General features: G+C 49.4%; 9 protein-coding genes across 9 annotated transcripts; 5 read left to right on the top strand and 4 right to left on the bottom strand.

Annotated features, from left to right (window-relative positions):
• Positions 1 to 1275: 1275 nt before the first annotated feature.
• On the top strand, positions 1276 to 3026 carry N7517_010230 (FAD-binding oxidoreductase; the record flags this gene model as incomplete). Its single annotated transcript, XM_056727953.1, has 6 exons — positions 1276 to 1532; positions 1584 to 1816; positions 1865 to 1978; positions 2031 to 2397; positions 2448 to 2643; positions 2700 to 3026. 6 exons carry the CDS (start codon positions 1276 to 1278, stop codon positions 3024 to 3026), a joined length of 1494 nt encoding a protein of 497 aa, XP_056573768.1.
• Positions 3027 to 3976: 950 nt separating this feature from the next.
• Positions 3977 to 4699, top strand: N7517_010231 (uncharacterized protein; the record flags this gene model as incomplete). The annotated part of the gene is made up of 3 exons (XM_056727954.1): positions 3977 to 4138; positions 4207 to 4535; positions 4615 to 4699. 3 exons carry the CDS (start codon positions 3977 to 3979, stop codon positions 4697 to 4699), a joined length of 576 nt encoding a protein of 191 aa, XP_056573769.1.
• Positions 4700 to 4987: 288 nt separating this feature from the next.
• On the bottom strand, positions 4988 to 5248 carry N7517_010232 (MoaD/ThiS family protein; the record flags this gene model as incomplete). The annotated part of the gene is made up of 1 exon (XM_056727955.1): positions 4988 to 5248. One exon carries the CDS (start codon positions 5246 to 5248, stop codon positions 4988 to 4990), a length of 261 nt encoding a protein of 86 aa, XP_056573770.1.
• A 155-nt stretch (positions 5249 to 5403) lies between these two features.
• On the bottom strand, positions 5404 to 6645 carry N7517_010233 (cystathionine gamma-synthase; the record flags this gene model as incomplete). The annotated part of the gene is made up of 2 exons (XM_056727956.1): positions 5404 to 6435; positions 6487 to 6645. 2 exons carry the CDS (start codon positions 6643 to 6645, stop codon positions 5404 to 5406), a joined length of 1191 nt encoding a protein of 396 aa, XP_056573771.1.
• Positions 6646 to 6804: 159 nt separating this feature from the next.
• Positions 6805 to 10486, bottom strand: N7517_010234 (uncharacterized protein; the record flags this gene model as incomplete). The annotated part of the gene is made up of 5 exons (XM_056727957.1): positions 6805 to 6878; positions 6930 to 7276; positions 7329 to 7380; positions 7427 to 7624; positions 7675 to 10486. The coding sequence occupies 5 exons, from the start codon at positions 10484 to 10486 to the stop codon at positions 6805 to 6807; spliced, it is 3483 nt and encodes a 1160-aa protein (XP_056573772.1).
• A 3266-nt stretch (positions 10487 to 13752) lies between these two features.
• Positions 13753 to 17201, top strand: N7517_010235 (uncharacterized protein; the record flags this gene model as incomplete). The annotated part of the gene is made up of 2 exons (XM_056727958.1): positions 13753 to 14345; positions 14417 to 17201. The coding sequence occupies 2 exons, from the start codon at positions 13753 to 13755 to the stop codon at positions 17199 to 17201; spliced, it is 3378 nt and encodes a 1125-aa protein (XP_056573773.1).
• A 1294-nt stretch (positions 17202 to 18495) lies between these two features.
• N7517_010236 (phosphatidylinositol-3-phosphate-binding ubiquitin-protein ligase) lies at positions 18496 to 20094 on the top strand (the record flags this gene model as incomplete). The annotated part of the gene is made up of 3 exons (XM_056727959.1): positions 18496 to 19476; positions 19535 to 19865; positions 19892 to 20094. 3 exons carry the CDS (start codon positions 18496 to 18498, stop codon positions 20092 to 20094), a joined length of 1515 nt encoding a protein of 504 aa, XP_056573774.1.
• Positions 20095 to 20712: 618 nt separating this feature from the next.
• N7517_010237 (putative C6 transcription factor (War1)) lies at positions 20713 to 23494 on the top strand (the record flags this gene model as incomplete). Its single annotated transcript, XM_056727960.1, has 3 exons — positions 20713 to 22001; positions 22060 to 22343; positions 22398 to 23494. The coding sequence occupies 3 exons, from the start codon at positions 20713 to 20715 to the stop codon at positions 23492 to 23494; spliced, it is 2670 nt and encodes an 889-aa protein (XP_056573775.1).
• Positions 23495 to 24348: 854 nt separating this feature from the next.
• On the bottom strand, positions 24349 to 25482 carry N7517_010238 (uncharacterized protein; the record flags this gene model as incomplete). Its single annotated transcript, XM_056727961.1, has 2 exons — positions 24349 to 25296; positions 25390 to 25482. The coding sequence occupies 2 exons, from the start codon at positions 25480 to 25482 to the stop codon at positions 24349 to 24351; spliced, it is 1041 nt and encodes a 346-aa protein (XP_056573776.1).
• Between the last annotated feature and the right edge of the window lie 1033 nt (positions 25483 to 26515).

Here is a 26515-nt window from a genome sequence, read left to right on the forward strand (position 1 = left end):
AAATAGAATAACTGTATCGATAAAGACGTGTCGATCTCGCGCAAGTCCACAAAAAAACTTGACAGGCCGCGAGAATCATTTCCTAATTTGTGTAAGCGAGAGTGATTCCACGAACATGTCAGGGGTAATCTCCCCCACGTTGAACTTGGAATGGAAAGACTACTCCCTAAAGACCTGAAATCACTCTTCAAGGCATAACGCACTAACCATTTATAAGTTAGCGTTGATTCATCTTGTCATCCTTTCCTCCTTCCTGACTTGGAATTGGTTAAAGCCCATAAAAGTTCCACCTTTGTCTCACTTGATCCGCTTATTTTCTCGACCTGTGTGAAAGCCAATACTCCGTACGGAATACTTTGTCTCCAGTCAACTTCTGTGGCTGAATTAGTGCCACTAACTTATAACTAGTGAAGCCCAGTCCAGGAATACCGATTTGACTCTAGTGGCATGCCAAGGCTTAATACATACGAACATGTTTGGTGATCTGTCGATCATTGGGGTCGAGACTTGTTCAAGGTTTTTGCTCTCTCTCAATTCATACGAAGTACTCTGTACACATTCCGCGAGCCGATTAACAAGGAAATTTCCCGGTTGGGACCCACTGCTGCACGATAGCCTCCTATCTGGCATGGAAATTAGGTGGCTAAATATATGTTATCCGTCGAGATCGGCACAAGTTATGCATTCGGCTATGCGAAGTTCGATCCGCAAACATATATAATTGACTTGCTTTTTCATGCCCAACACAGGCATGCACGGTATTTGCCCGTTCCGCCGCCATGTGTCGCCTTTTACGCCATCTGCAGGGTCCACAACTGTAGCCAAATGTACCCAAGCACGGTGGCGAACTCATCACATATTTATATTCAATTTGTGACCTCTTTCGGGATAAGAAGAAGGGCTTGTCCAATCGGAAATCGCGTGACCCAAGCCAGGCCTGAATGGAGTGGAGTCCGTGAACAGTGCTTTACAGAGGATTCTTCTCTGAGCTCGTTAGTTTCCGTTCCTGCCGGGTCCACCATTCAAGAGGAGTATGGTCAGTGGCTTGAAGAATATCCTCCGATTATGGAGTCGCCCAAGCCGAAGCTGTCGAAGACTTATATAAACTAAATCCATGGGCCCGCACCACAGAATTGATCTTGAGGGTGTATATCTGTTTGGCCACACATTCCCACACTATATCGTCCCTTTCCAATACTCCATTTGGACCACAATTTTTTTCCCCTATATTTTACAATACTATATTTATTATATCGTCTGTTTTCTTTCTACAACATGCTCTCAAGCAACGGATGGCGCGCTCTGGCGCTATCCCTGGCTCTTGTACCTGGGGCAATGGCAGATATCTGCAAGACGCTCGAGAACGGCGGCATTGATATCGAACACCGTATTTCATTGGCCTACAAGGCCGATCAGAGGGAATATTGGTCCACCGGATGCGGTGACCTCAAGCCAACATGCATTGCAGCTCCATCCAGTGCAGCAGAGATGGCGCAGGTTATCAAGAACCTGCACAATGTGGACACTCTCTTGTTTGTTCCCTCCTTACGCCAACCGCAATGATATCGACTAACCCTAAACAGTGCCATCAAGAGCGGAGGACATAACCCCAACAACGGATTTTCTAGTATCCAGGACGGATTGCTGGTCTCGACTAAGAATCTGGATCAGGTTGACTATAACCCCAAGGATCATACTGCTATCATTGGTCCTGGCCTTTCATGGGAAGAGGTCCAGAAAGGCCTGGCAGGAACTGGTCGGACTATTGTTGGTGGTCGAATTGGAGGAGTTGGAGTCGGTGGATATATGCTCGGAGGTATGTGCCTCAGAAATCAGCTCCGAGTTTATTTCTAATGATTTATAGCTGGTATGAGTTTCCTGAGCACCCAGTACGGTTGGGCTGCGAACAGTATCTTGGACTACGAAATTGTCCTTGCCAACGGCACCATTGTCCACGCAACCGAAAAGCAAAACCAAGGTGAGTGATACTATGCCAACCTTGTCATCGTCGAGACACTGACACTCGGCAGACCTCTTCCATAGCTTGAAGGGAGGCGGCAATAACTTTGGAGTTGTTACTGCATACACCGTGCAGACTCATCCTCAAGACCACAAAGTCTGGGGTGGCACCTATGCTTTCACATCCGACAAAGCCCCCAAGATTCTTGAGGCAGTGCGCAACTTCACCGACTATTACCCCGATGACAAGGCGGCAATCATCGCGACATTTGAGCGCGGTCTGTTGCTTGACTTCTGTCTTTTGTTCGTCTTCTACGACGGCCCTGAGCCCCCCGCTGGAGTCTTTGACGAGTTCACTGCTATTAAACACACCTCGAACGTCAAGACCTGGAATACCTACTACGACCTGCTCAAGCACAACGATTTCTTTATTCTTAAGTAAGACAAGCAACTCTTAATCCTTGAATCGCTTGCTAACTAGCTACTAGGGGACAACGATACAACATCGCCACCGAGACCACACCCCTTCCCAACAGTACTGTGGGAGCAGCCCCACTCCAGGACTACTATGACCATTTCCGCGACGTGACCAAGTCCGTACTAGGAGTGGCCGGCTCACTTGGCACAATTTCCTTCCAGCCCATGCCCAAATCGTTCTCTCAGAAGGCCAAGGACCGCGGTGGAGTAAGAAATCCATCCCCAATGAAAAAAGGGAGATCACATTACTAACAAAGCCCCAGGACCTCCTCGATATTCCCTCCGATCAACCGTACATTATTTTTGAGCTCGACTTCTCCTACGGCCTATCCATCGACGACAACAAGATGGACGCAGCCACCGTCGAACTCTACCAGGGAATCGACAATTTGGCCCAGAAGCACATCGACGAAGGTCTTCTTCCCGATGTGTATCGACCATTGTTTATGAATGACGCATACCACCGCCAAGATTACTGGGGCCGTATCAGCCCCGAGTCCAAGGCGCTTGCTCTCAAGACGAGGAAGGCGTATGACCCCGAAGGGTTCTTCCAGCACCGGACCAGTGGAGGCTGGAGGCTGAAGGACTAAAGAAGACGACGGTCTAGGCATTGGATATATTTAACCCGTCTATAATTGTATTTACGAAGAATTAATTGGTTTTTATTATATGACTCGAAAGAAAAGTGTTGGGAAGTGGGTGCATCAGCGATCCGCCCATGATATATTCTGTCGTAGGGCTTCCCGTTAGTAAAACCCCAAGCGACTCCGGGAAAATAAACACCCTTGCTAAATATTCTAGATGCAATGCCCTGAAACCTGATCGACTGTGCATTTCCCACCCTAGTCAATAATTAGATCAAAAGTTGGCGCCTGCTTCAGATTTGCAGACGCCCAGGGAACGAGTGGCTGAGAGCCACCCGGGGCGAGTTAGGGTTTTTTTCCAAGCGCCAGGGTGGATTGGTCAATCGGACCTACATATCGGAATATTATATTCTTGTAAGTATTCTTCCAATGATATCCTTTATACCAAAGAGCTATGAGCTCTCATACTATCTTAAGCTACCATTCATGCCGATCGCTGTACACGGCAGAGAGCTCAATGAAAACCAGTCGGGTCATCCCATTGACTACGGCGCTTCTCCAGAATCTGTAACACATAAAGCCATAGCCCGGCATGGAGACAGTCTAGAGCTGATGCTAATTTAATCTGGTCTAGACTTTGGACAATTGATGTCATTGGGAGACCTTTGTTGATGTCTATATAAAGAGCCGGACCAGTCTGGTCTTCAATCTAATAATCAGCTTCACTTTCTTTCAGAACACACTCTTTGTTCTTGGGTTCTTTTCTGCATACTTATAGTCTCTTCTTTCTAGTCCTTCAAAGCCTACCATTTCACATATATTTACCCCATCGTTGCTTAAATACTCTCCTCGACTCATCCTCAACACTTGATACATCGGCATATACACAACCAGCCCACCCTCCAACTCCATTCCTTACTCCAATCCAGCCCATTCCAACTCAATTTAATCCAAAAATGTCTCCCCGCTATGGCGCCCTCGGCGCAACCTTCCAACTATCCCGCCTCTTCGAAGCCTGCTCTCTAATCGCTATAATCGGCATGACAGCCAAATTCATCAGCGTAATAATCAACAACAACGCCACACCCCCAAACATCCTAATCTGCACAATCAGCGTGGTAAGTTCAATTTCCCTCCTTCATCCCCTCCAGAAATCTCAATTCCACTAACAATCCCAACTCTACAGACCAGCATCGCAGCCATCTACTGCATAATCACTGCAATCCTATACATGGACGACATCCTCCCATTCCTAGCCTGTGCAGTACTAGATGCCCTGATTCTAATCGCGCTGATTGTCGTCGCCGTTATCGTCGGCAAACCGCTCTCATACTTGGAGTGCACAACGCTGGCGGATCTGGGAGATAAGGACGCTACATCGTATGCGTTTGCGTCCCGAATTTCGAGTTATATTGCTAGCGTTAGTGGGAAGATGGATTACGCCTCGTGGATTGGGGCCTCGAAGGGGATTTGCATTGAGACGAAGGCTATTTGGGGGTTGAGTATTGGGCTTTGGTGGGTTCTTTTTTTTTTCTTCGGTTTGATTTGGGTTTTATTTTGATTGGGATCTTACTGACCTTCATATTGGGTTTAGTATTCTCTTTTTCTTCTCTGTTATTTGCAATATCTGTTTGTGGCTGCAGAAGAAGAAGGCCCTTGCTGTGAAGAGTTTGGAGTAATGGCTAGCTGGGATTTGGTAGAGATGGTTTATGAGAGCACGGAGTGTATGGTTAGGAAAGAAGGAAAGAATGTATCTGGGAAGGTTAGGATCAATTGCTTTTTTATGTCTTTACAATGTTTATAGCGCATGCATTAATAACCCAGGTTATATATCAATGTAGAAGGGTGTAGGAAAGAAAACCTGGTCCACTATACATCATTTCAAGTCGACTGAATCTGACTCCGGTCTTCAGATTGAATCAATCCCAGATAGACAGTGCATTGGCTAAAATCGCGAATGCAAAAGTCTATCCCGAACTCACAGGGGGAATGATAGCCACCTCACCCCCAGCCTGGATAACCACCTCCCCATCCTCCTCGATATCAACATACTCCCCATTCAGACTAACACCACAAGTAGACAGGACCTTGGGAACAATGCCAGGGTATCGCTGCTCCAGTTCGCCAAACAGAGCGGATAGTTTCAGGGGCGCAGGGAGCGATTCTGTGTTTTTGGAGGTGTATTGGGATGCAGTTGCAAAGTAGTGGATTGTGAATGTTTCCGACATGTTGAAGTGAACTGAGTTGGAGAAAAAGGTGAAAGGTGCTGAGGTGTATATAGGGGCTAAATTAGATGACTAATCCAATTGACCAATGGGAAAAGATAAGAGATATATCTATACGATCTATAAGGAATAATATGTGAATTCTACCTAGTCCAAACCTACTTCGCAAGTTCGCGGAAAGCCCTCGCCATATCGGCCTTCAAATCCTCCCAATTCTCCAATCCAATACTAATTCTCAACAACCTCCGATCCACCGTCTGATCCGTCATAGTCCGCCACTCAATAAGGGTCTCAACACCACCCAGGCTAGTAGCATGCTGGAAGAAACGCAGTTTACTCGGCAACTCACGCGCAAAGCGCATTTCCTTCATAATAATAGAGAAGACGGGCCCAAACCCATTAGGCATCTGCTTCTTTAACCAGTCGCCCTCGACCTTCTGCAAACTAGCATGAAGCACCTCACCGAGAACAGCCTGCACAGCCGCCTCGTCACTGTCAGGCGCGGGGTTAGGCGCATGTAGAGCAGTATCGAGCCAGGAAATGAGACGGGCGGCATTCTCGCTTTGGCGCTGGACGCGGATCTCTAGGGTGCGCAGACTGCGAACGCCGAGCCAACCCTCCATGCTACCCATAACGGTTCCGATAAAGAGACGGTCGGTTTTCAGCTGCGCGGCCCAGTCATCGCGGTTCGTGGCAAGGACACCACATAGCATATCGCTGTGCCCGCCAAAGTACTTGGTACCCGAGTGCATGATAATATCGGCGCCGAACTGGAATGGCTCTTGGAGGCCTGGTGGAGCGAAGGTGCTGTCGACGATGAGGTATGCGCCGCGGGCGTGGGCTTTGGCGGCGTAGGAGGCGATGTCAAAGGCGGTACCCTGGGGGTTGACGGGTGTTTCGAGGAGGATTACGTCGCCTTTTTCAAGCTGGTCGGATGAGCAGTCGAGGGGGAGCTTTTGGAGGCCTGTTAGGCGAGTGAAGAGGGCGATGACGCCATGGCAGCCGTGGTAGCCATCCCCAACGGAGATGCGGCGGGGGTTTAGGAGGGTGAGGGCACCGTGCAGGGCTGATAGGCCGGAGGAGTAGCTTATGACTTGGCCGTGTATGAGGGAGGAGAGGATTGCTTCGAAGCGAGTAGGGTTTGGTGCGGACATGCGCGAGTAGATGTGGGAGGTTGGATCATAGTCGGCCTACATTATAAGTGTTAAATGATGAGACGTTTAACGAGTCAAGTTGCATACAGGTGTGGCATCGGCAGCCGGTACTAGCTGGGTTGGATCATTGGAATAACGAAATGTGGTAGAGAGATGCATAGGAGGAGCAACATCAGTAACGAGATTCAGGGCATCATCGGCATGCAGGGAGCGCGTGGAGGCGCCAATAGCGTTAGAATGCGACATGATAAAAAATGCTATGTTTCTTGAATTGTATGCACAGAAAGGGTCCAGCAAGTTATAATACACCAGAAATGCGGCATCCGATCTCGGGGAGGGGACCTCGGGAAGAGGGGGGAGATCACGTAATGGGTCACGTGGGGGAAAGAGAAAGATAGAAATGGATTATCGACGAATAGACCCCATGCGAGATGGTTCTCGTACTAATCCAGGTAGAACTGCCTTGAAGCTTGCGCGTGCTATCAAACAAAATTAGCGAAAGAACAGTAAAAGGTAGAGATATAACTCACAAGCTTCTGTATCGAACGTAATAGTAAGATCGTCGTGTTCGATGGGATACTCGGGCATGTCGAGGCACACAAAGTTGGAAGCTGGATTATCGTCCTTCTTAGGCAGGGCAAACTTGGCATCTACCATGCGAATACCGAACTTTCCGGACCGGCCAAAGGATTCCATGATATCAGTACCCTTAAGAACAAAGTTCATACATGTGCCATGCTGGAAGTCCCCGAAGAAAGCAAGCATTTGAACGACTTTCTCTTGTCGAACGACCTGAACTCGTGCCAAGGAAGCTTCCCATTTCTTGTAAATGGGAACCATACTCCGTCGGCGGGAGATAGTGAACGATGTAGCCATACTAGTTTGGTCAGCAAGATCTTGACCCGAAGGCTAGCTATGATAAAACTCACCCGTCGTAAAGCACCTGGAAACCAGTCACAGCTGCCTCGAAGGCATGAAGATCTAGATGGAATTAGCAAAGTAAACCAAATGTCAGAAGTAGACATACCCTGCATGGTTGGGAAGTCCAGCCGGCGGATCATAGGCTTGGCCGTAAGCTTCTCAAGGAAGCCAGTTAATTGCCCTGCCAGTTCAGGGCGAATGAGGTTATCCGCAAGCGAAAGGGTCAGATCCTGCTGCGCGGAGCGGAACAAGCTCATGCTCGTCTTGCTCTTGACATCCAAGCCAATTTTCAATTCACCGGGTCCTGGATAAAATTAGCAACCGTTTAGAGAGAAAGAGATAGAGAAATCCCACCTAAGTTGATGCGATCTGTAACAGACCCCCATTCGGTGGCGATAAAGGCCCTTAGATGTTCCGATAGAATTGTCGGTCCATAACCATGCTCGACGTAAGCATGCTCCTGATCAATAACGGACACGCTTCCCGCGGGGAACTGGAGGTATTTGACTGCGGGCTGGCCGGTGAAGGTATCTTCGGGCTGCTCAATGGAATATGACTGGATGGCGAACTCGGGCGACTTGATCTCTCCCTCCCGTGGAATCATGCCGAGCAGCACGGAGTGGATTTTCGTACGCTCAGCCACCTCGTGGAAAGTCATCAACATGGATCTCGTACGGCCATCCTCGGTCACCTTGAGGAGAAGAGCGGGAGCACCATCCTCTCCTCGCAAGAGACCGAACAATATCGGTGAGCCGTTGCCCAAAGTATGGCGAATGCTGCTCAAAGTCTTGACCTTGGGGCTGGTTAGGACAGCTAGTCGGAATCCCCGATGCGCGTTGCGAGTACCAGTGCCTTCTGTCACGGTGACAGATCGCTCGAACAAACGGATTCGACATCTTTCTGTAGGGTCTGGAGGGAACGCCTTTGGTGTGCCCGGATCCATATATTGGAAAACCTTGAGGGTATTCTCAAATACCACAGTCTCGCCTGCCTCTGGATGGAGACTGTTCTCCGACTTTTGAGTGTATTTGACGATATTCCAGAGGGTCTTGAAATCATCTTCCTTGAACATAACGTCCAACTCGAATCCTCGGGGAAGCTTGACTCGCATAGAATGGGACCGAACTTGCCAATCCACATCTTCCCAAGTCGGTCCCACCTTGCGATCGGACTGAATCAAAATGTTGACAAGATTACTTTGACTAGTGATTGCCGCAAATACATACCAATCCGCTCGTTCGCGGACGATGGTCAATGCGCAGGGCATAGCATACTGCTGTTGCCCATCATCATCGCTGGAGCTGACGCAGACCTGCACGAACATGCTACCATAGCTGAAGTATCGACTTGTGTCACCCAAAGGCATCATGTGTACCAAACTTGGGGTCTTTCCCGCATTATCTACCAGCATTGATCTCGTTGCTGCACCAGATAAGACTGCGGAGACGTCGGGCGCATAGAAAGGGTAACGCAGCCAGATACTCGTATCCAGCTGGCTCGGAGAGCCTTCATCGGCGACAACCAATGTGAGAATGTTGTTTCGTTTGATGGACATGGACAGCGACCGGAGGTGATTGACGAGAGTGTGATGTATACTCAGAAGATCCGCCAACTCCTTGTCGCCGGTGGTACTCGTAACGGCTAGTAGGGCGTCAACGCTCATGGCGCCGTATCGAGAGAGTTCATGGTGGCTGGGCACAATATTTTCATTTATCCATAATGCCTTTCCAAGATCGACCACAGCTTGCTTGGCGTAGGTAGGTGGTAGTGTAGAACGGGAACGGGCGTATGTTTCCAATCGTGTCTTTCCTCGCAAGAACCACCAAACCGCAGCCCGAATCCATTCTGCTAGCGATGTTTCTACCAATGGCTTAACTTCCTGTGCTGCGAGTTTACTAGAACTCTCATATTGTGCATTGTATTCTTTGAATTCAGCGAATGCCGTATCGCCAACTTGGTTGGCAACATTTCGAAGAGAGAACTTGGGGGGTTGAACGCTCTGTGGCGGCTCTTGACCTTCGCGACTGGGAGGGGACGTCCGGCTTGATGCAGGCAGGTCCTGGGATGGCGGTTTGGCAGACGTTGGTGAAGCCTTGCCGGGGCTACCTGGCATGAGATTCGTGGGCATTCGTGGGTCAATGGGACTGAGATTCGCTGGTGCGTGTTGTGTGGAGGGGCTTGGGGGGTTCCGAATCGAATCGACAATAGACCTCATAGACAGAGAGATTGACGGCGATTGCGGAAGCCCCGAGGCTGAGGCAGTTTCGTAGGCCGATTTGGGATTGTAAGCTTTTATGGGCGGTTCCGGGCTCTGAGGGCTGGGAGGAGTTGAAATATCATCGTCTTCAGCTCCAGGAGATGATGTATCTTCATCATAGCGGTGATGCAATGCCCGACCTTCCTCCGCTTGCATCTTGTCACGGACGCGTTGTGCGAACGAACTTGCCTCGGTATCGCCGCGGAATGACAATCGAGAGCCGCTGTCGCTCAAAGGCAACGACATCAGGAAGTCTGCATCCTGAGAATTTTGCATCAGTGGGGGTTTCCAGTCCGACCCATCACGCCGAGGCGAACAAGCCTGTCTAGATCGCGCATCGTCCAGCGATGTGTCCAGTCGGAGATTTGGCAGATGCGATCGCGAAGGGTCCAGGGGGGACGTAGGGATATTGCCAGACTGGGTTCCCTTGCTGTCCGACCTTTCACGAGCCCGCGAAATCTCAATTGTTGGCGACTCCGTCTCATCGCCTCCTTCACCAATCACTTCTGGGGTTTGAGGGCTGAAACCCACCCGCAGCCCTTTGCCCTTTCTACCGGGCTTGGCAGAGGCGGGGGCGGGCACAGCAGGTTCTGTGAAATTGAAAGGGGCATAGTTTTCACGAGGCACTGGCGCTGGCGCTAGCGCCGGGGGTGCTGGCTTGGGGTATCCGGAGAGGTCTTGTGAGGAAGGAATACGGTGGGCGGCAACGTTTTGCGGAATGTATCTCGGGTCGATAGGCGGGGGAGGAGCTGTTTCCGGGTTGCGAGAGCTCAGGAAGTCTGCGATTTCTTGATGTTGATGCGCCGCAGCTTTATTCTTATCCTTAGAGAATAGCTTGTTTTTCCAGTGTTTTTTCGCGGGTTTGGCCTGCTCCGCGGGCAGAAAGGAGAACGGGTCATCGGCAGACATGACAGGAAAGACGAGTAGACGCAGTCCACATCTCAATCACACGAAAGGATACCAGTCCTACCAGTCAAATATCCCCTCTCCCTGTTGAAAGATCGACAGGGGCTTTATGCCTAGGAGGATCGAATAGCGGGGGAAGGGGAGAGGGGGAGAAGTGAAGTATGAAGTGTGTAAAGTGTGAAGTGTCAAGTACGAGTCAAATGTCAAATGTCTCAAAATCGTCCAAGTGTCAAGGTTCTGAAAGATTAGCCCCAAATTTGGCCCAAAATAAACAAAAGCACTTACCTAGTCCGGTTAAAGATAGTGAAAAAAAAAGGTAGGGGGGAAAGGGCCCTGGAGATACTCCGCACAGTGGGGACGGTTTTCTGTGGAGTCGATTTGACTATATAGCGAATATTAATAGGTGAATAGAGCCATATTAATAGAGATATTGCATAGTAATTTTAACTTAATAAGGAATTGATAGCATGATTACAATTTCAACTAAATATCTACTTATCTCAAACACCTACATAACGCCTTGAAAGCCACCAAGTATATATATATCCAATCAGCATAAACATCCCGCTCGTCTCATACTGAAACCCAGCTAGTCCCAATCGGAGCGAGGGGACCCGCCGCTGACGAGTTTTGAGAGCTTGGATATTAACATTCTTATGTAGATGGGGCATCCCTAGCTGTATACGTCTACGTAGTACGGAGTATAATTCTCTATAAACAAATATTCATACAATCTCAATCTCAAGGGGCTTCGTAGCGCCCGAAATTTGAGACTAATTGGGCCTTGATTAATTGGTTCATTTGTTAATATCCAGTAACCCTCTTGCTCCTTGTCAATTTGGCATTTGACCAACCCGTTTGTCGGCTTCCCCTTTTAGTCCTCCCGTTACCCCAAGACATCCCTACTTGCTCGAGACTCTACGGATTCATTGACTACATACCTCCATATGTATGATATCAATGGTTGCAGATGTCTGCAAGGAACCTGCAAGTATAATGTTCTTTACTTGTCACCGCTATATGTTATCAAGTATGCTGTACGGAGTATAGCCTGGTTTCCTGACCTGAAGAGCGGAGACCATTCGACTGAAAAAAAAAGCAAAAAGAACAAGGAACAAAGAAGTTCGAGATCACCAACCCAGACAACCCCACATATACAAAGTAGACAATTAATACTGAGACCCGTTCATACCTACACCCTAGAGTAGATCGTCCCAGTTTGGGCACCTGCAGAATGGCTTACCCAGTATTCAATGCCTAGGTGGACCTTGGAAGTACAGCCAATCTCACAGATGTAGCATTTGATGAACAGATGGCTTGGCATACTAAAATCCGGGGTCTATTATCTTCGAGGGGAAAGTGTCACCCCTAAATTTCAACAGACGTTTCACGTAATAAGATATACATGGCATAAAGTTTTTATACTTCGTACCATTTATGGAATAATATAAGAATTTCACCTAAAATGAGTTATTTCTACGCACAAAACCCCTGCACGTGTCGGGCCGATAATAAATATCTCACACAGCACTATTGCGATAACAAATGGGAAGGAATCATCCAAAATCGTTCAAGTCAGTTCAGTGCCCCTGGAAAGTAGATAAGATCAGCATGAGACGATATTGTAGAACAGTTGAGAATGGAAAAAGAGAGGAATACTCATCGATGGATGAGAGTCCTATTACGGTATATGATCACGTGACCTCAGATATACTATGCTTAGAACAAAATATGAGTCATACTGTGAGCTCTAATAGCAGTATCCAGCATCATTTCACAGGATGATAGAATCACTGAGCTGTTACAGATACAAGCACAGACACAGACAGTGAAAATTACGTACTGCATGGACAAGCACACAACTTGGTCAGGTATCTAAACAAACAACCCTAGGAACATTGTTTAAGATTTAATAGAGACACTGACAGCAATGCCAAAGATTCCAGTAAGAAAAATTTGAATATAGTTGAGGGGCTAGAGAGGCTATAGAGGATTTTGTGGCTTTGGTTGACAGAGCTGGATTCTTAGACATGAAAGAGCTAACCGAGGGAGTTCTCATTGTGGCGTTAAGCTTTTGGGATTTTCAAATGAAATATTGGGCTATGTTGTATAGCACTACGGAGTACAGAGTACGGAGTACATATCGGATATTCCACTATACTTCTATGCTAGATATGTCTCAAGTATCCTCAGATAAATATAGACCGCGGTCTGAACGGTTTCCATTATATATGATGCCATCCATGTCTCACAAATCTCCAAATCCCCAGTGGAGTTAGACAGCTCAGCTAGACCCTGAAAATTTCGCCATATTATCTTTACCTTCGTTATCGCCCAACAGTCTCCATTGGCTAGATGAAATATCATCCCGTTTTGTAACAATGTGGCACACCCATTCACCAAGATAATATCACAGGGTAAACCTTTCAAACCCATAGGTCCACGACATCGCCGATGCTAGGTCTTGCCGGACACTAATCGGCATGAACAACACCTTGATCTTCGGCATGATCACCGATCAGTAAGTGAGACACATCGAGCGACTATTTAGGGTCGGCTGAGACATATGAGGTTGAACGGTGAACACAAAAATGATATAAAGACATGAAGACGTGTCTCTTTGATTGAACACGAGTTGTCTACAACCTTTGTCTACAACATATGTATGATAATATAAGGGCAAATTTATGTAGACACTCATGGTCATGATTATCTCTTCCCAGGGGCTCAGCTCCAGCCTAGTGGGTGCAATTACGATAGGATTCGAAATAGTCCTAAAAAAAAGTGAGAGGATATTTTCTATTTTATTGTTAGTTCATGAATCTTACTCTGAGAAAAAAAAAAAAAAAGAGAAGAGTATATAGCCGCCTATTATTAGAGTCGAGTAGTCAGCCGTCAAACTCCACCAGGGCCAGACCAAACAAGGCGCAGCAACAACAACAGACCAACCCACTACGAAAATTAAGTCGCTTTTTCCACTTTCCTTTTGTTTTGTTCTTTAAATTCCGATCTCTCCGGGATCTGCCGCGTTTAATGACTTAGCGGCCAACATACTTACCTCCAGGCACCCGGCCTACTTCGAAGCCTTCAAACTTCACGACTTCCTTGGTCCATTCCCTGCGATAAGATTCCTCTCAATCTCGACTGACTATCGACCCTGGGAAGGGGTGCGCGCGGTGCACGAGACCCCGATACCGACCCACTGTCAACCACAACGTGGATTCGATCATCTACGCCGGGGGTTGACCTCCCCGAGGAGGTCATCCCGGATGCCCGAAGCGGACATGTACGACTCGGAGATCGAGCTGGACGAATTCTCATTCTCCCCTCGACAGAAAGGAACCAGACCGCGACACAGTGGATCGAATATTCCCCCAGGTCGGCCATGGCGCAACACTTCGAAACGTCGAGCACAACCATGGACTCCTGTGTGGTGGATTGCACTGCTTTGCTTAGTGAGTTTTGCATCGCCAGCCGCTGCTGTTCTATTGGACTTTGAAAATTGTCTATCGGAAACCATCCTCGAGTCCGACCCTCTACAACTTCAATTCGTTCCTACCAATGTGTCCGTCACATTCAATCTTACCAACCCTCTACACCCACTCGCCATCACGGTATATGGCAACGTGTCGGGAACCGTGTCTCGAACCGCAAACTATCCGGCACCGGACTCCAAGGTCTGGAATAATACTGATTGGACCGATGGCAAGATTGAAGATGTGAGCAGTACCAACAACAGGTACAGCACGCTGATGACGGATCTCAATGTGCTCAGCTTCACGCCATTCCACAATGCCTCTCGTTTCCGTGACTCGCTCAAGCAAGGTTCTCTCCCGTTGGGTCCGGTCTTCAAGTACAACCTGTAAGCTATTCCCGATCCAGAAAGCTCTCTGTACTTTTTTTTTAATTTAACGACCCCTTTCCCTTATGCAGGAGTGATTTGACGACACTACACGCGTTCTCTGTTGAACATGATATGCTTTCAACATACCGGTTCGGAACCATCACACCGTTATTGACGGTTCGCTCTGGAGATGCATCTGCCGTTCAACTCGCCTGTGTTTCAGTGAAAGCCACGCCGGACTTCGGAACGTCCCTTAAAAATGCCATCGCCTATGTGCCTCTTGTTATTTTGATACTCGTGGGGATTGCGACCATCGCTGCCGCTATGTATAGTCCCTGGGGCACAACTGATCTATTCCGATGGACAAGCAACTACGGCCGTGATGAGGATGTTCTCCGGCTTGTCACTCCTGGGTTTGCAGATTGCTTGCAGTACCTTCAATTTGTGGTCTTGACGGGGTCGCTTTCGTTGGACTACCCAGGCTTCTTCCAGCCTGCAGTGAGCCAGGGAGCATGGTCGACTCTCATGTTCAACCAGAGCTTTATGAGCACTGAAATAGGACGCGATCCCGTTGTCGATGGTTTGTATGCCATCGACGGAACTTACGGCCTCGACCGCTTGAACCAGCTGGTTGGCATGGCCTCTTCCCAGGATATCTGGCCTGGTATGATGATATGGGTGCTGGTAATCCTGGCCTCTGTCACCGTGGTGTTCCAGATCGCATTCGCGCTTCGATGGCTGTATCGTGAGTTGGCAAACAACACCGACCAGGATCTGCGTGCCAGAAACATGCCGTTTACCATAGGCAACCTCATTCGCATTGTCTTCAATTTCCTTCTCTTGCCAATCGTTTCCCTTTCTTTCTTCCAGCTGGTTCTTGCTCGTCAATCGGCTGCTTACTGTGTTGCTTTAGCAGCCGTGGTGCTTGTTCTTCTCGCTTGCTTCTCCATCTGGATTATCCGAGTGATTCTTTCCACCCGACCCAAGTCTCACCTTTTCGATGATCTCCCCACGGTGCTATTGTATGGGCCGCTATATAATACATACTGCGACGATGCAGCAGCCTTCGGTATCGTTCCGATTGTCTTGAACATCGCTCGCGGGATAGCAATTGGTGCTTTGCAGCCATCTGGAATCGCCCAGGTGGTAATGCTAGCCATTTGCGAAGTTGTCTCTGTACTGACCCTGCTGGCTTTCCGACCTTTTTCAGGACCAACTCACATGAACCTGTACCACTGCCTCTTCTCTATTGTACGTTTCTTGACAGTTATCTTGAGCGTCATCTTTGTGCCGTCATTGACCGTTGGGGATGCGGCACGAGGCTGGATCGGATATTTGATCCTTGTACTCCACGCCGTGGTTCTTGTCTTTGGGTTCTTCCTCAACGCGATGCAAACATTGATCGAGGTTCTGGCAAGACTAGCTGGCGCGGGCGGAGCCACTCGTGGTGGCTTGACCAAGGTGCTTGGTATGCGCCAGCTCTCCAGGCGCACTGCGCGGCGTGATCTTACTCGCCAGAGCATGGGTTCGGAGGCTGCTATGCTCGGTCATGGCGACGACCGTATGTCATCTCAGTTTGATGGCTTGCGCCCACGCAGTCTCTCTGGGAGCTCTGGTCTACTTCTGAACCGTGCCACAGCCAGTGATGGCAGAGCCAGCGCTGTCTATGATTATGCCAGTTCGCAAGGGGGCACGCACAGTCGTGCTCCAAGTGGAGGATTCCCCACACCTACCTCAACCGCCTATCAAGGAGCCGGTTTCCCTAGCTCGCCTAGCAGTGGCACGATGATGGGGATGAACCCTCGTGATCCGTATTATCGACCGCCTCGCCCAGGGCGAAAAAGCCCCCAGGCAAGTGGTTCTCTAGAAAAAGGGAAGAGCCCGTCAAGGGGCTTCTTGAAGTCAAAATCCAGCCGGCGAGCAGTCCATACCGAAGATGACCTGGGAGATGGCACCATGTCTGGCCGGGCCACACCTGTTCCGGCGTATCTAGCAGCACCGAAAGACGATATGGAGCTTGATGCCCCACGGAAGCCAAAGGATTATACTGTTCGCGAGGTTGATTTCTACTACGGTGTCCGAGGCCCACCGCTCTCCCACAGCGGCACCCGAAAGTTGAAAACTGGGCCAGCCGACCCCACAGGCCCTGTCTCGTCTGCGACGGGCTGGTTCCGAAGCCTGCTTCAAGGAAAGACCAAGGACAACGCCAAAGGATTTGAGGTGGTCCGAAGTGCTCGTGCGCCTCCTCCAGGGCTATTCCCGCCAGCAGGCAACTATAATGATCAATATCAGGATGATCCAGGCACGCCATCCGCTAGCCACTCTCGGAACGTGTCTAATGGCAATGTTTCTTATGAGGGTTCGGATAATAACCACGACCCCCAGCGGTCAAGTGAGACACGTCCACCAGTCCTGCCACAACTTAATACGTCGGTTGGTGGTGGCATCGAGTTGCCCAGTCGAACGGGCTCTCGCCACACACAGGCGGGCGGTGAACAAAACGCAGATGGAGCCGCGCTTGGTCTTCCAGTTGTCACCGAGACCCTATCGCACGATTCTGCGGTCGGCCAGCACTCCGAGCACTCCGAGCACCATCTCCAGCCCGAAGGCCCCACCGCCGCGCGCCTGCCTTTCAGCGGGAGTAGCTCACCATCTCGTGAACGAGGCCTGTCTATGACCTCTACCTCAAGGTCAAGGTCAAACGCCTCAAGCCAGCAGACAGGCCCTCGAGCAGAACGCCCCTCGAGCATGGGTTATGTGCCTCAACATCGCGCACACGACCAAATCCACGAGGCGAGCCCCGATGAGCCGTCATTTGCGGGCAGCTCAGCAGAACTTGTCGACGAAGCCGCCCCGGGAAAGCATGAACGCTAGACGGAAGAAAAAAAAGGCAGCCACATATGTATTTTGAGCCAGTATATCCTCCTTCCTCTTCGATATCTACCTTTGTCTATCTCTCTCCTTGTTCCTATCAATGGATCTCCCCCCACTTCTTTCCTACTTACCTCTATCGATATCGTCACCACGTCTCCCTGAAATATCTGGCGAATTGATACCATTATCACGAATTTCCTTGGTTTCCGTCTGTCTATCGCTTGCTTTGTGTCTCTACCTAAAATTGCTGCGACGGCGTTCTATCTCTGATCTTGAGATACACCTAATGGGGAGTGATCTCATTGGCTTTCTATCGGCTTTCTATTGTCTTCCTAGCTGTCACTGAACCTAGGCCACATACTGTTTTCTTTTTGGAGGCATTGCTTCTTTCCGTGTCTGTCTCTTTTCGCTCTTCTTGTATTAATCTTAGGACACAGTAGTACCGAGATCATAATTAATGGGGATTGTTCATTAGTGTTCTTTCTTAGGGGTGATATTAAGGCTTCAATATGTCCTGAAAGATGGATACAGCTGGCAGTTCACGTATAGACAAATAAGCCATGTCTCCTGTTGCATTATCATGCATGATAACCTGTCTAGCAACACTATCAGGGAAGGATCCTGCGGCCTTCTCTATGCACAAGAATGCGGTTTTAGTCTATGATATCTACACGCTGATCTGGAAATTTCCCTAGGGATCTATAATAATGTAGAATAATTCAGAGTAACTGATATGTAGTTTTTATCATCAAAAACACTGCTTCAGAGCAAAACCGAGAAACCGAGGCCGATGATACGGCAGATCGGGCCGATACTGTCAATCGCCACCGCCCTCACAGCCCCCCACGATAACGTATCTGGGCCAAACATGCAATGCTCTACACCATTTTCTCTTTCTCTCTGAGTCAAAGAGTTACTCTGGTTTTTTTATTTTCATCTCTATCTGCTGCTGGCATCGCTATAGTGTTGCTGACATCCGAGGGCATAGTCACGAGACTCTCAGCCTCATCTGTCAAATCCGGTCCAGCCTTGGCTCCATGATAAGCATCATCCTGTCACTCCTTGATGTGATCTTCGGCAAAAAGCGTCAACGTCATTGAGGCTGAGCCCAAGGTTGCATGAAAGGATTGTTAATTCCTCTACATCTATAAAATCCGACTTCCCCACGATCCATTTTCCTCGCCATCGCCACCTGGTTCATGAAGACCGTCACCCCAACGGCCGAGATCGATCTCGTTGCCCGTATTGAACAGAACATCACAGAGGGTTTATATAAGTCGAATCATCAATAATAATGCCTGGATCAAGCACAGCGTCGTCTAGCCCGATTCAGTCCAGCCCCCAGCCGAGGGCGCGGGCGGGCACGAGGCCGGTCGAAAGACCAGATGGACATGGCACAATCCAAGCTGCAAGCTACAGCGGCTATGAAGGAGGCAGATTCAGGGCGAGGGTGTTTCCTATTCGCCCCGGGTCAGAACGCAAAAGACGATTGACCAGTACTGGCGAGGATGCGAGGCTGCAATGGGGACACTCTGGGGCCACGGCTGGACCGGCCCCAGATGGGGGATCCTCCGGGAGTAGTATATTGCCGCATAGATCTGTTTCGATGGTACTGCCTTCGTCCCGCACCAGATCTTCTATTTCCGCAGCACCTGGCTCGTCATTTGCAACAGCAATTGATATCTCTTCCTCGCCCCCAGGGATGCCTCGTTCTTCTACTTCTGGCGAACAACTGCCAGGTATTCCTCGACGGGAGAATCCAACACCTTGGGTTAATCAACCCCGCTCCGCTACATCTCATCATAATAATATACCCCCACCAGTTATGGATGTGGCTCTCCCCAAATGGCAGGCAGATTCGGATGTGTCAGAATGTCCGATCTGTGGGATAGTGTTCAGCTTCTGGCACAGAAAGCACCATTGTCGAAAGTGTGGGAGAGTCGTGTGTGCATCATGTTCTCCGCATCGGATTACAATTCCCAAACAATATATTGTCCGCCCTCCTGAGTTTGTTGACTTCCTCCCCGACTCCCCACCAATGCCTTCCTCCCACCCTCCACCGGTCGTCGATCTCACAGGCGACGACCATGTATCATCAACAGCATCAACAACACTCAATCCTGCTCTTGGCGGAGGCGAAGAAGTACGACTTTGCAATCCATGTGTACCAGATCCAAACCCGAATCCCCTTAGCTACAGTACCGTGCGGGCACATGGCCACCGATCCACTCATTCTTTTTCATCCACTATGGCCAACGCATACCATGCCTTATCAGTTAGTTATCACCTATCGCCTTGCCAAATGAAACATGGACTGACATGAACACGCATAGGGTCCAAACCAGAATCCTGAAGCTCGTCAGGAACGACGAACCGTGGGTGCAAATGACCGACCACAATTCTTGAACGAACTGAACTCGCAACCGCGCCAAGTTCCCTCGACTACCGGCATAACCCGACCACGCCGTTCATTTTCTAGCCGTGAGGGTAACCCGCCCCGTAGACCTGCACCAGACGAAGGTGATTTCTGCCCTGTATGCAGACGCCAATTTCCACCCCTGAGTCCCGAGCAGCCTCTTGAGGCGCGCCAAGCTCACATCAGGGCATGCATCGAGGGCTACTTGAGACCGGCTGCCCCGCCCCGTACATCATCCGCGCAACAAGGTCCTCCCCCCCCTATCCTCCACCAGCAGCCCGGATGCTTCCATTTGTGGCCACAGAGAAGGACTGCCTCGGTGAGGATGGTCAGGTAGCGGAGTGCACGATCTGTATGGAGGACTACGAGGTCGGGCAGACCCTGGCCCGCCTTGAGTGCCTGTGCAAGTTCCACAAGCACTGCATTATCGACTGGTTTGAGAGGAAGATGGAGTGTCCTGTCCACAAGCTTTCCTAATAAGGTGCACATCTATCTAGCGTGAATTTCAAGAGATATTGTTGCTTGTCAGCTTAGCTGTTTTGCCTTTTCTATGTTTTGCTTCACGGCGTCTGGGATTTGTGTTTCCAATATCCCTCTCAGCGTACAAGTCTCCATTGAGATCTCATGGTCAATGAATCTAATCTAATCTGAATCTAAAAATCGATGCATTAGTTGCAGCAGTATATACGCCGTACAATGTTGTCTGGTGGGATGTAAGTCACGTGGCCCTAAGATGTTAGTGAGAACTCAAAAATTCAAAGAACTTCACTTCACTTCTGGCCCCAAAGTGACGATCAAGTCAGGACAAAGGGGTATTATAAGAAAGAGAGGTAAGCAGTTACTTTATGTATTCTCCTTGCTTGACAGAACCCACACTGAGGAATGTTGATCCTCCGCATCGGTGATCGGTGTTTGCGATCACCGTTCTCCGTGTATTTTCCCCATCGCATACAGCACGAGCTTTCAGCGATAACACTGGAACAATGGCCAAAACAATAGTGATATATATTAATGAGAATTTGATGCTGATATGTAACAGTGATCTGGTTTTAGAACTGGCGGTACACAACGGTATTACACAACCCCACACACTGCATGGAAATCGATCCGCAGCTGCAACACCGAGACGGGGACCCTCAACGGCGTTTTTACACCCCGACCCGACCGACAATGAGCACAGGCCCGGAATACCCAGAGCCCCCATCCCACGCACCCCTAAATCCCTATCAAAACCGGGATATCTATGGTGATGGGCATGGGCACGGGCATGGGCACGGGGACACACACCCGTCGTTTGGTCCAGAGAGCAACCAATCCCCAGAGTCACACGATACACCCGGCGATGCCAAACGGTCGCGTGCATGCGAGCCCTGCCGACAGCTCAAAGTGCGCTGCGACCCAGACCCGGCGCACCCGGAAGGGTCATGCAAACGGTGCGCGAAAGCGCGACGGACGTGCGTTGTGACCGCGCCGACCCGTAAGCGGCAGAAAAAGACCGACAGCCGGGTAGCGGAATTAGAGCGGAAGATCGATGCCCTGACGGCGACACTGCACGCATCACATTCGACTAGTCCGTTGTTCTCTGGTGGAGTGGGGCAGCAAGCATCGCCGACAGGACAGCGGGATGAGCAGCTGGCTGGTCGGAGATGGTTGGGTGGGGAGTCAAAGGTGGCTGGAATCAAGCGGCAGCACACCGGCGAAGTTAAGGATCCGTCTGGGGGCATGCTGGCGCCGCGGTATTCGCGGCCGGGTAGTCCCTCTGCAGAGCAGATTCCCACCCAAGCGTCGAAGCATTGGCGTAGACCTGTTTCTGGTGACTCTGCGCCGCCGAAACATGACGCTGGGAATGAGTTTGCCGATATGATCGACCGGGGGATTGTAGATTACAAGACTGCTAGCGCGGCGTTTGAGCGATATATCCATCAGATGGCGCCATCGATGCCTTTCGTTGTTTTCCCGCCGGGAACTACGATGGGCGAGGTTCGGCGCAATAAACCTTGTTTGTTTCTTGCCATCATTGGCGCTGCCATTGGCGTTTTTAATCCGGACGCTCAGCCTATCCTCGTGAATGAGGTATATCGCCTGCTCGCCGAGCACGTTGTTATCAAAGGACAAAAGTCGCTTGAGCTGGTTCAGACTATAATGGTCTGTTCTATCTGGTATCTGCCACCCGATAACTTCGAGGAACTCAAGTTCTATTCTTTGACTCACATGGCTGCGGTGATGGCAATCGAGCTTGGATTGAACCGTCGGATTTCCGAAAATAGACGGGCCTTCAACATGATCCGCGAGCTGATCTCTAAAAAGCCGACGAGCCCGGCGTTTGATCCGGAGGGTCCGGAGGCAAGGCGGACATGGGTTGGCTGTTATTACTTATGTGTCCAGTGAGTTCCAAACCGGGTTGTTCTGGTGTGTGGGAAGTAGGCAACTGACGTTTGACAGGGTGTCGGCGGCTTTGAGGAGAGTACACTTGGTCACATGGCAGCCGTATATGGACGAGTGCCTTGAGATTCTAGCAAACCACCCGGATGCGCTACCCTCCGACCGGAAATTGAAATGGTGGGCAAAACTGGGATTGATAATGGAGGATGCTGGACATCACTTCTCTGCGGATGATCCCGAACCCATTACCACCTTCGCGAATAGTAAGGTGTGGTACAATATGAAGGTGTTTGAGGAACGATTAGCACAGTGGAGAGAGGAGATCCCGCGGGATATTTACACAGGTACGTCCCGGTCTTGGGAACAGGGCTTTAATCTTCCGCTAAACAATTCTCTAGGGCCCATGGTTCACACAGAACATGTCCTGAATCTCTTTGTGCATGGATCTGCGATGTGTGTAAACTTCAACAGTGGCAACAACTCTCCTCCACAGGATGATTTGCACAGATCATCCATTGCGGCAGTCATCGACGGACTGACTACGGCCATCCGCTGCATCCACGAGAGTATGGATGTCATTTGTGCTATTGAGAGTGACCGACTTATATGCTTGCCTACAACAACATTAGCGCGGACAACGTTCCCCGTGGTCAGTTTGATCAAAATATACTCATTGTTCATGTCGCCGGACAGTCGAATCGGGCAGATTCTCGACGTGCAGAGTCTCAAAATTGATTATTACCTGGACAAAGTTATCGCGCATTACCGGACCGCCGCGGCGCGTGATGGTGGCCGTGCAGCAGCGAAATTTGGAAACATAATGGTCCTGTTGCGCAATTGGTTTATCAAAAAGCGCGACCAGGGAGATCATGGCCGGGAATTGAAAGAGGCCTTTGCAAATGGCCAGAAACCCTCGGATCACCGGCAGACACATCGGAACCATGATACCCCGAACGCGGCATCTGCCAAATCAAGAACGCAGATGGCACCGGGCATGACACCCCTCCATTTCCTAAGCGAAGTAGCCATGGGCGACCCAGCGCACCGAGCGAACAATTCCAACCCTCAATGCTCAATAACCGAACAATCTTATTCCTCAAACCATAGCCCAAGCTCAACAGCCAACCCAATGACAACGCCGGTTCTGTCCAGTTTTGGGCCCGAGCCGCCTCAAACCAGCTGGTCATCTGGCGCATCATATCCAACCACTCTCTCGAGCTCAGACTCGAACCAGATCGAGCCGAGGGGCTACTACCAATCCTACCCATCCACCGAGCTCACACATAACTACCCAGATCTACCGTCGAGTTCCACGCAGGCTCAGGGATACCCGGACATGTCCACCGTGGCTGGGATGCAGCTTGCTCCTCCGATGGGAATGGCACCAGAGATAGCCATGGACCCCAATTCAGGTGAATCTTGGATTACGTTAGGGAATATGATGGACGAGGGACTATTTACATTCCCTTTTGATGGGAATTTTGGGTTGTTTTAGTCTAGCTTGTGGTTGGGTTGCGGTGGTGTTCTGTATATCTATTGCTCTATTATACCCGTTGCTGTTTTGAATGTATGATACCAATTTCATTCACCTTCTCGCAAGATGTATTATCAGACTATGTCCCTCGATGAAACAGAGAAACTCATTTTTATTGATATTGAGGTGTTGGAATTGCGGGCTTTACGTTCACTACTTGCGCTCTACGGCGCCTGCAGGAACAAATCAAGCATCCAAAAATGAACAGTAACAAAGCTCCTCCAATGCCAGCAGCAAGTCCAATAACCAACGAAAGATGATCCTGAACCCAGGATGACACATCACTTGGATCACCTCCCCAAGTTTCTTGTCCAGTGTTTTCAGTGCTTCCAGTATTCCCAGTGTTTCCAGTTCCAGAGTTGCCATCTTTTTGATCACACCCATCCCCTCCTCGCCATTGGCATGTCACAGAATCGCAACACTGAGTCTCTGTCGCATCACAGGCACCATTTCCACAGTCACATGCCTCGCCAGATTCAACAATGCCATTCCCACACTGCTCGTTACTACTAGTGGTATTGCCGGTTCGAGAGTCCACCAAGCAGCTCCCGTCAACCCGCCCAGAGCCAAGCCGCGAGCAGACATTTCCAATCGTGCAGGGTGAAAAGCGGGTCATACCAGATCTAGATACGGGGTTCATAAGATACTGTTCACCGGCATCACAGGCATTTGATGAGAGTGGGCAGCATTGTCTCGAGTCGCTTCCGCATGTACTTGAAGTGCAGTCATGGACTGCTCCAAATGTATGGGCTGACTCGTGACTTTCTGTGTCAGCTAAAGATATCAATGACTTGTTGCTTACGGGCTGATATCACTTACGCAAAGACCTGCCACTCATCCTGTGTTCGTGCGACAACATTGGCACTGGCTCCACCATTGCTAGAGCCAGAGCCCGTGTTGCATAGTGCTCCAATCCATGATACCCCAATCTCCCCAGCAGAAACCGAACACCCAGTCAACAAGGTCCAATATGCATTATTGTCATTTAATGAGCTTCGCCACGTTGAAAAGGTCTGAAGTCGCGTGTTGAGATCTCCCTGAGAGCATGGGACATTCCACACAGTCGTGTCTGAGGTACTGCTCGGGCAGTCAGCGTCACTAATGGTCAGATTCTGTACCGCAAGAGATATGTTGAAACTGTTTTCGAAGACTACAGATGCAGTGTTGACCATATTCAGGATGTATCGATGGGCAGAGTCAGAGGAGTTGAAGCTTGCAGTATAGGTGCAATCCGTCATTATACCAATGTACGCAATCTCTCTCGTGTTTGGACAGCCTGACGTACTGCCGATGGTTGATGTGAGATTATTGTCCCCCCAAGGATTCCAAATCTGTCGCTTATCCAAGTGTGTTTCGGGGGCAGTTGCGCAAAGCGAGGGGAGTGACGATCTGCCTGCCGAGAATGTGGATTCGTGTTCGTGGGCTATTATCTCAGTAGACCCATCGTCGAGGGTCTTGAGCTCAATGGCATACTGTGAACCCATTATTGTGAATGCTCCATCAAAAAGCAGGCTCTCTCCGTCTTGCATCACGGCAAGTCTTGCCCATCCGACATCTTCCCGACTCTCTCTAAGAGTTTCCTGCATCCAGACTGACCCTTTTGAAAACCGAACTTGAATTTCTGGCAGTGCGCCTGCATCAATAGCGTGTTGGTGGACATCGGGATATCGGATTTGCACGTCTGGCGATACGAGATCATCGTTGGTTGCTAGGACAAAGTTGATGGTTTGGTTGTAGGTCTCAATCCCCGCGGTGATAGTGAACTGCTTGGTATCAATCGGAGATAGTATTGGATCGACAAGACGAAATGACACTGGAATAACTGGATGAAACAGTCAGGCTCATGTCTAGCTGACATTTAGATACATGGTATACTTGCGTCCAACAGCCGGTGTCACAACCAAAGCAAGCAAGGCTAGAATAGTAAAAGATAAGGTCGGCTTCTTCATTCCAGATGTGATTGTTCGTTTTGTTCATTACCATAAGTAATAATGTGCAGCATTATATAGACTTAACAGATCCATGGGTCTTTTCCCTATGCCAATGCTATGTGTCTCATCTCACAGTCTCTGCCATGGCCAAGATGTAAGCAAAGCTCCATACCTGAATGTGAGCGTGTCTAAGCCCCCGGAGCCCAGAACAAAAGACCTCTGCCAAGTATGGGAAAACGAATAGGTGAGTGTTGGACGCGTGGCTAGAACAAGAATCTGTATGAACCGGTAGTGGAGACCTTGGTCTGTCAGCAACTTGCATGAATACTAAATAACTAAATGTTGCTGCCTTCCTCAGCCACGATCGAGATGTACGGGTTCTAGAAACTGTCCATGATAAACCCTACCGGTGTCGATCTGTGGGTCGCAACCTGCCCAGTTGGCCTATTGTAGAAGGTGAGTGCCAATGAACAATTCTAGATCCTTACGAGAATCTCCGTCAGCATCTCCGTGCTTAACTCCATCCCACCCTTACGGTTTTTGGGTCCATCACGCCAACCTACAAGCCCTAAGAATAAGACTATCACTCCATTTTTAATAGTTTTATACACTCGATAAATGCCTTACTCCGTACAATATATAAATCGCTCGTACATCCCATAGAGAAAGTCTAGCTATATAAAGTACTTTGTCATCTTTCTATTGGTGTTTTTGAAATTATTTTCTAGGGTCTTTTAGAATATAACGGCTAATGATCCACGGATAGTGTTAGTGAGGCACCTTTGATAGGTATTTCTAGACCTTTAAAGAGACTATATGTATAAATGTCTATGGCAGCTGGTTAACCTGCCAAAATTCCGGTCGATGGACTCAAAAACCTGCCGTATTCAAGTAAGAAAGGCTCCCGAGGTCAACCATGTGGAACCTTGGAAGCTGCTCGCAACATTACATAAAGAGGCTGAGACAGTCTTGCCCAGGTGAGAACATGGAATCCTTAAATAATATCTCCGGTCACCTCTTTTTGTGCTTTTGACTCTTTACATGTATCAAA

Source organism: Penicillium concentricum, assembly GCF_028827145.1.
Source record: "Penicillium concentricum strain IBT 3081 chromosome Unknown utg000006l_segment0_segment0, whole genome shotgun sequence".
Lineage (NCBI taxonomy): Eukaryota > Fungi > Ascomycota > Eurotiomycetes > Eurotiales > Aspergillaceae > Penicillium > Penicillium concentricum.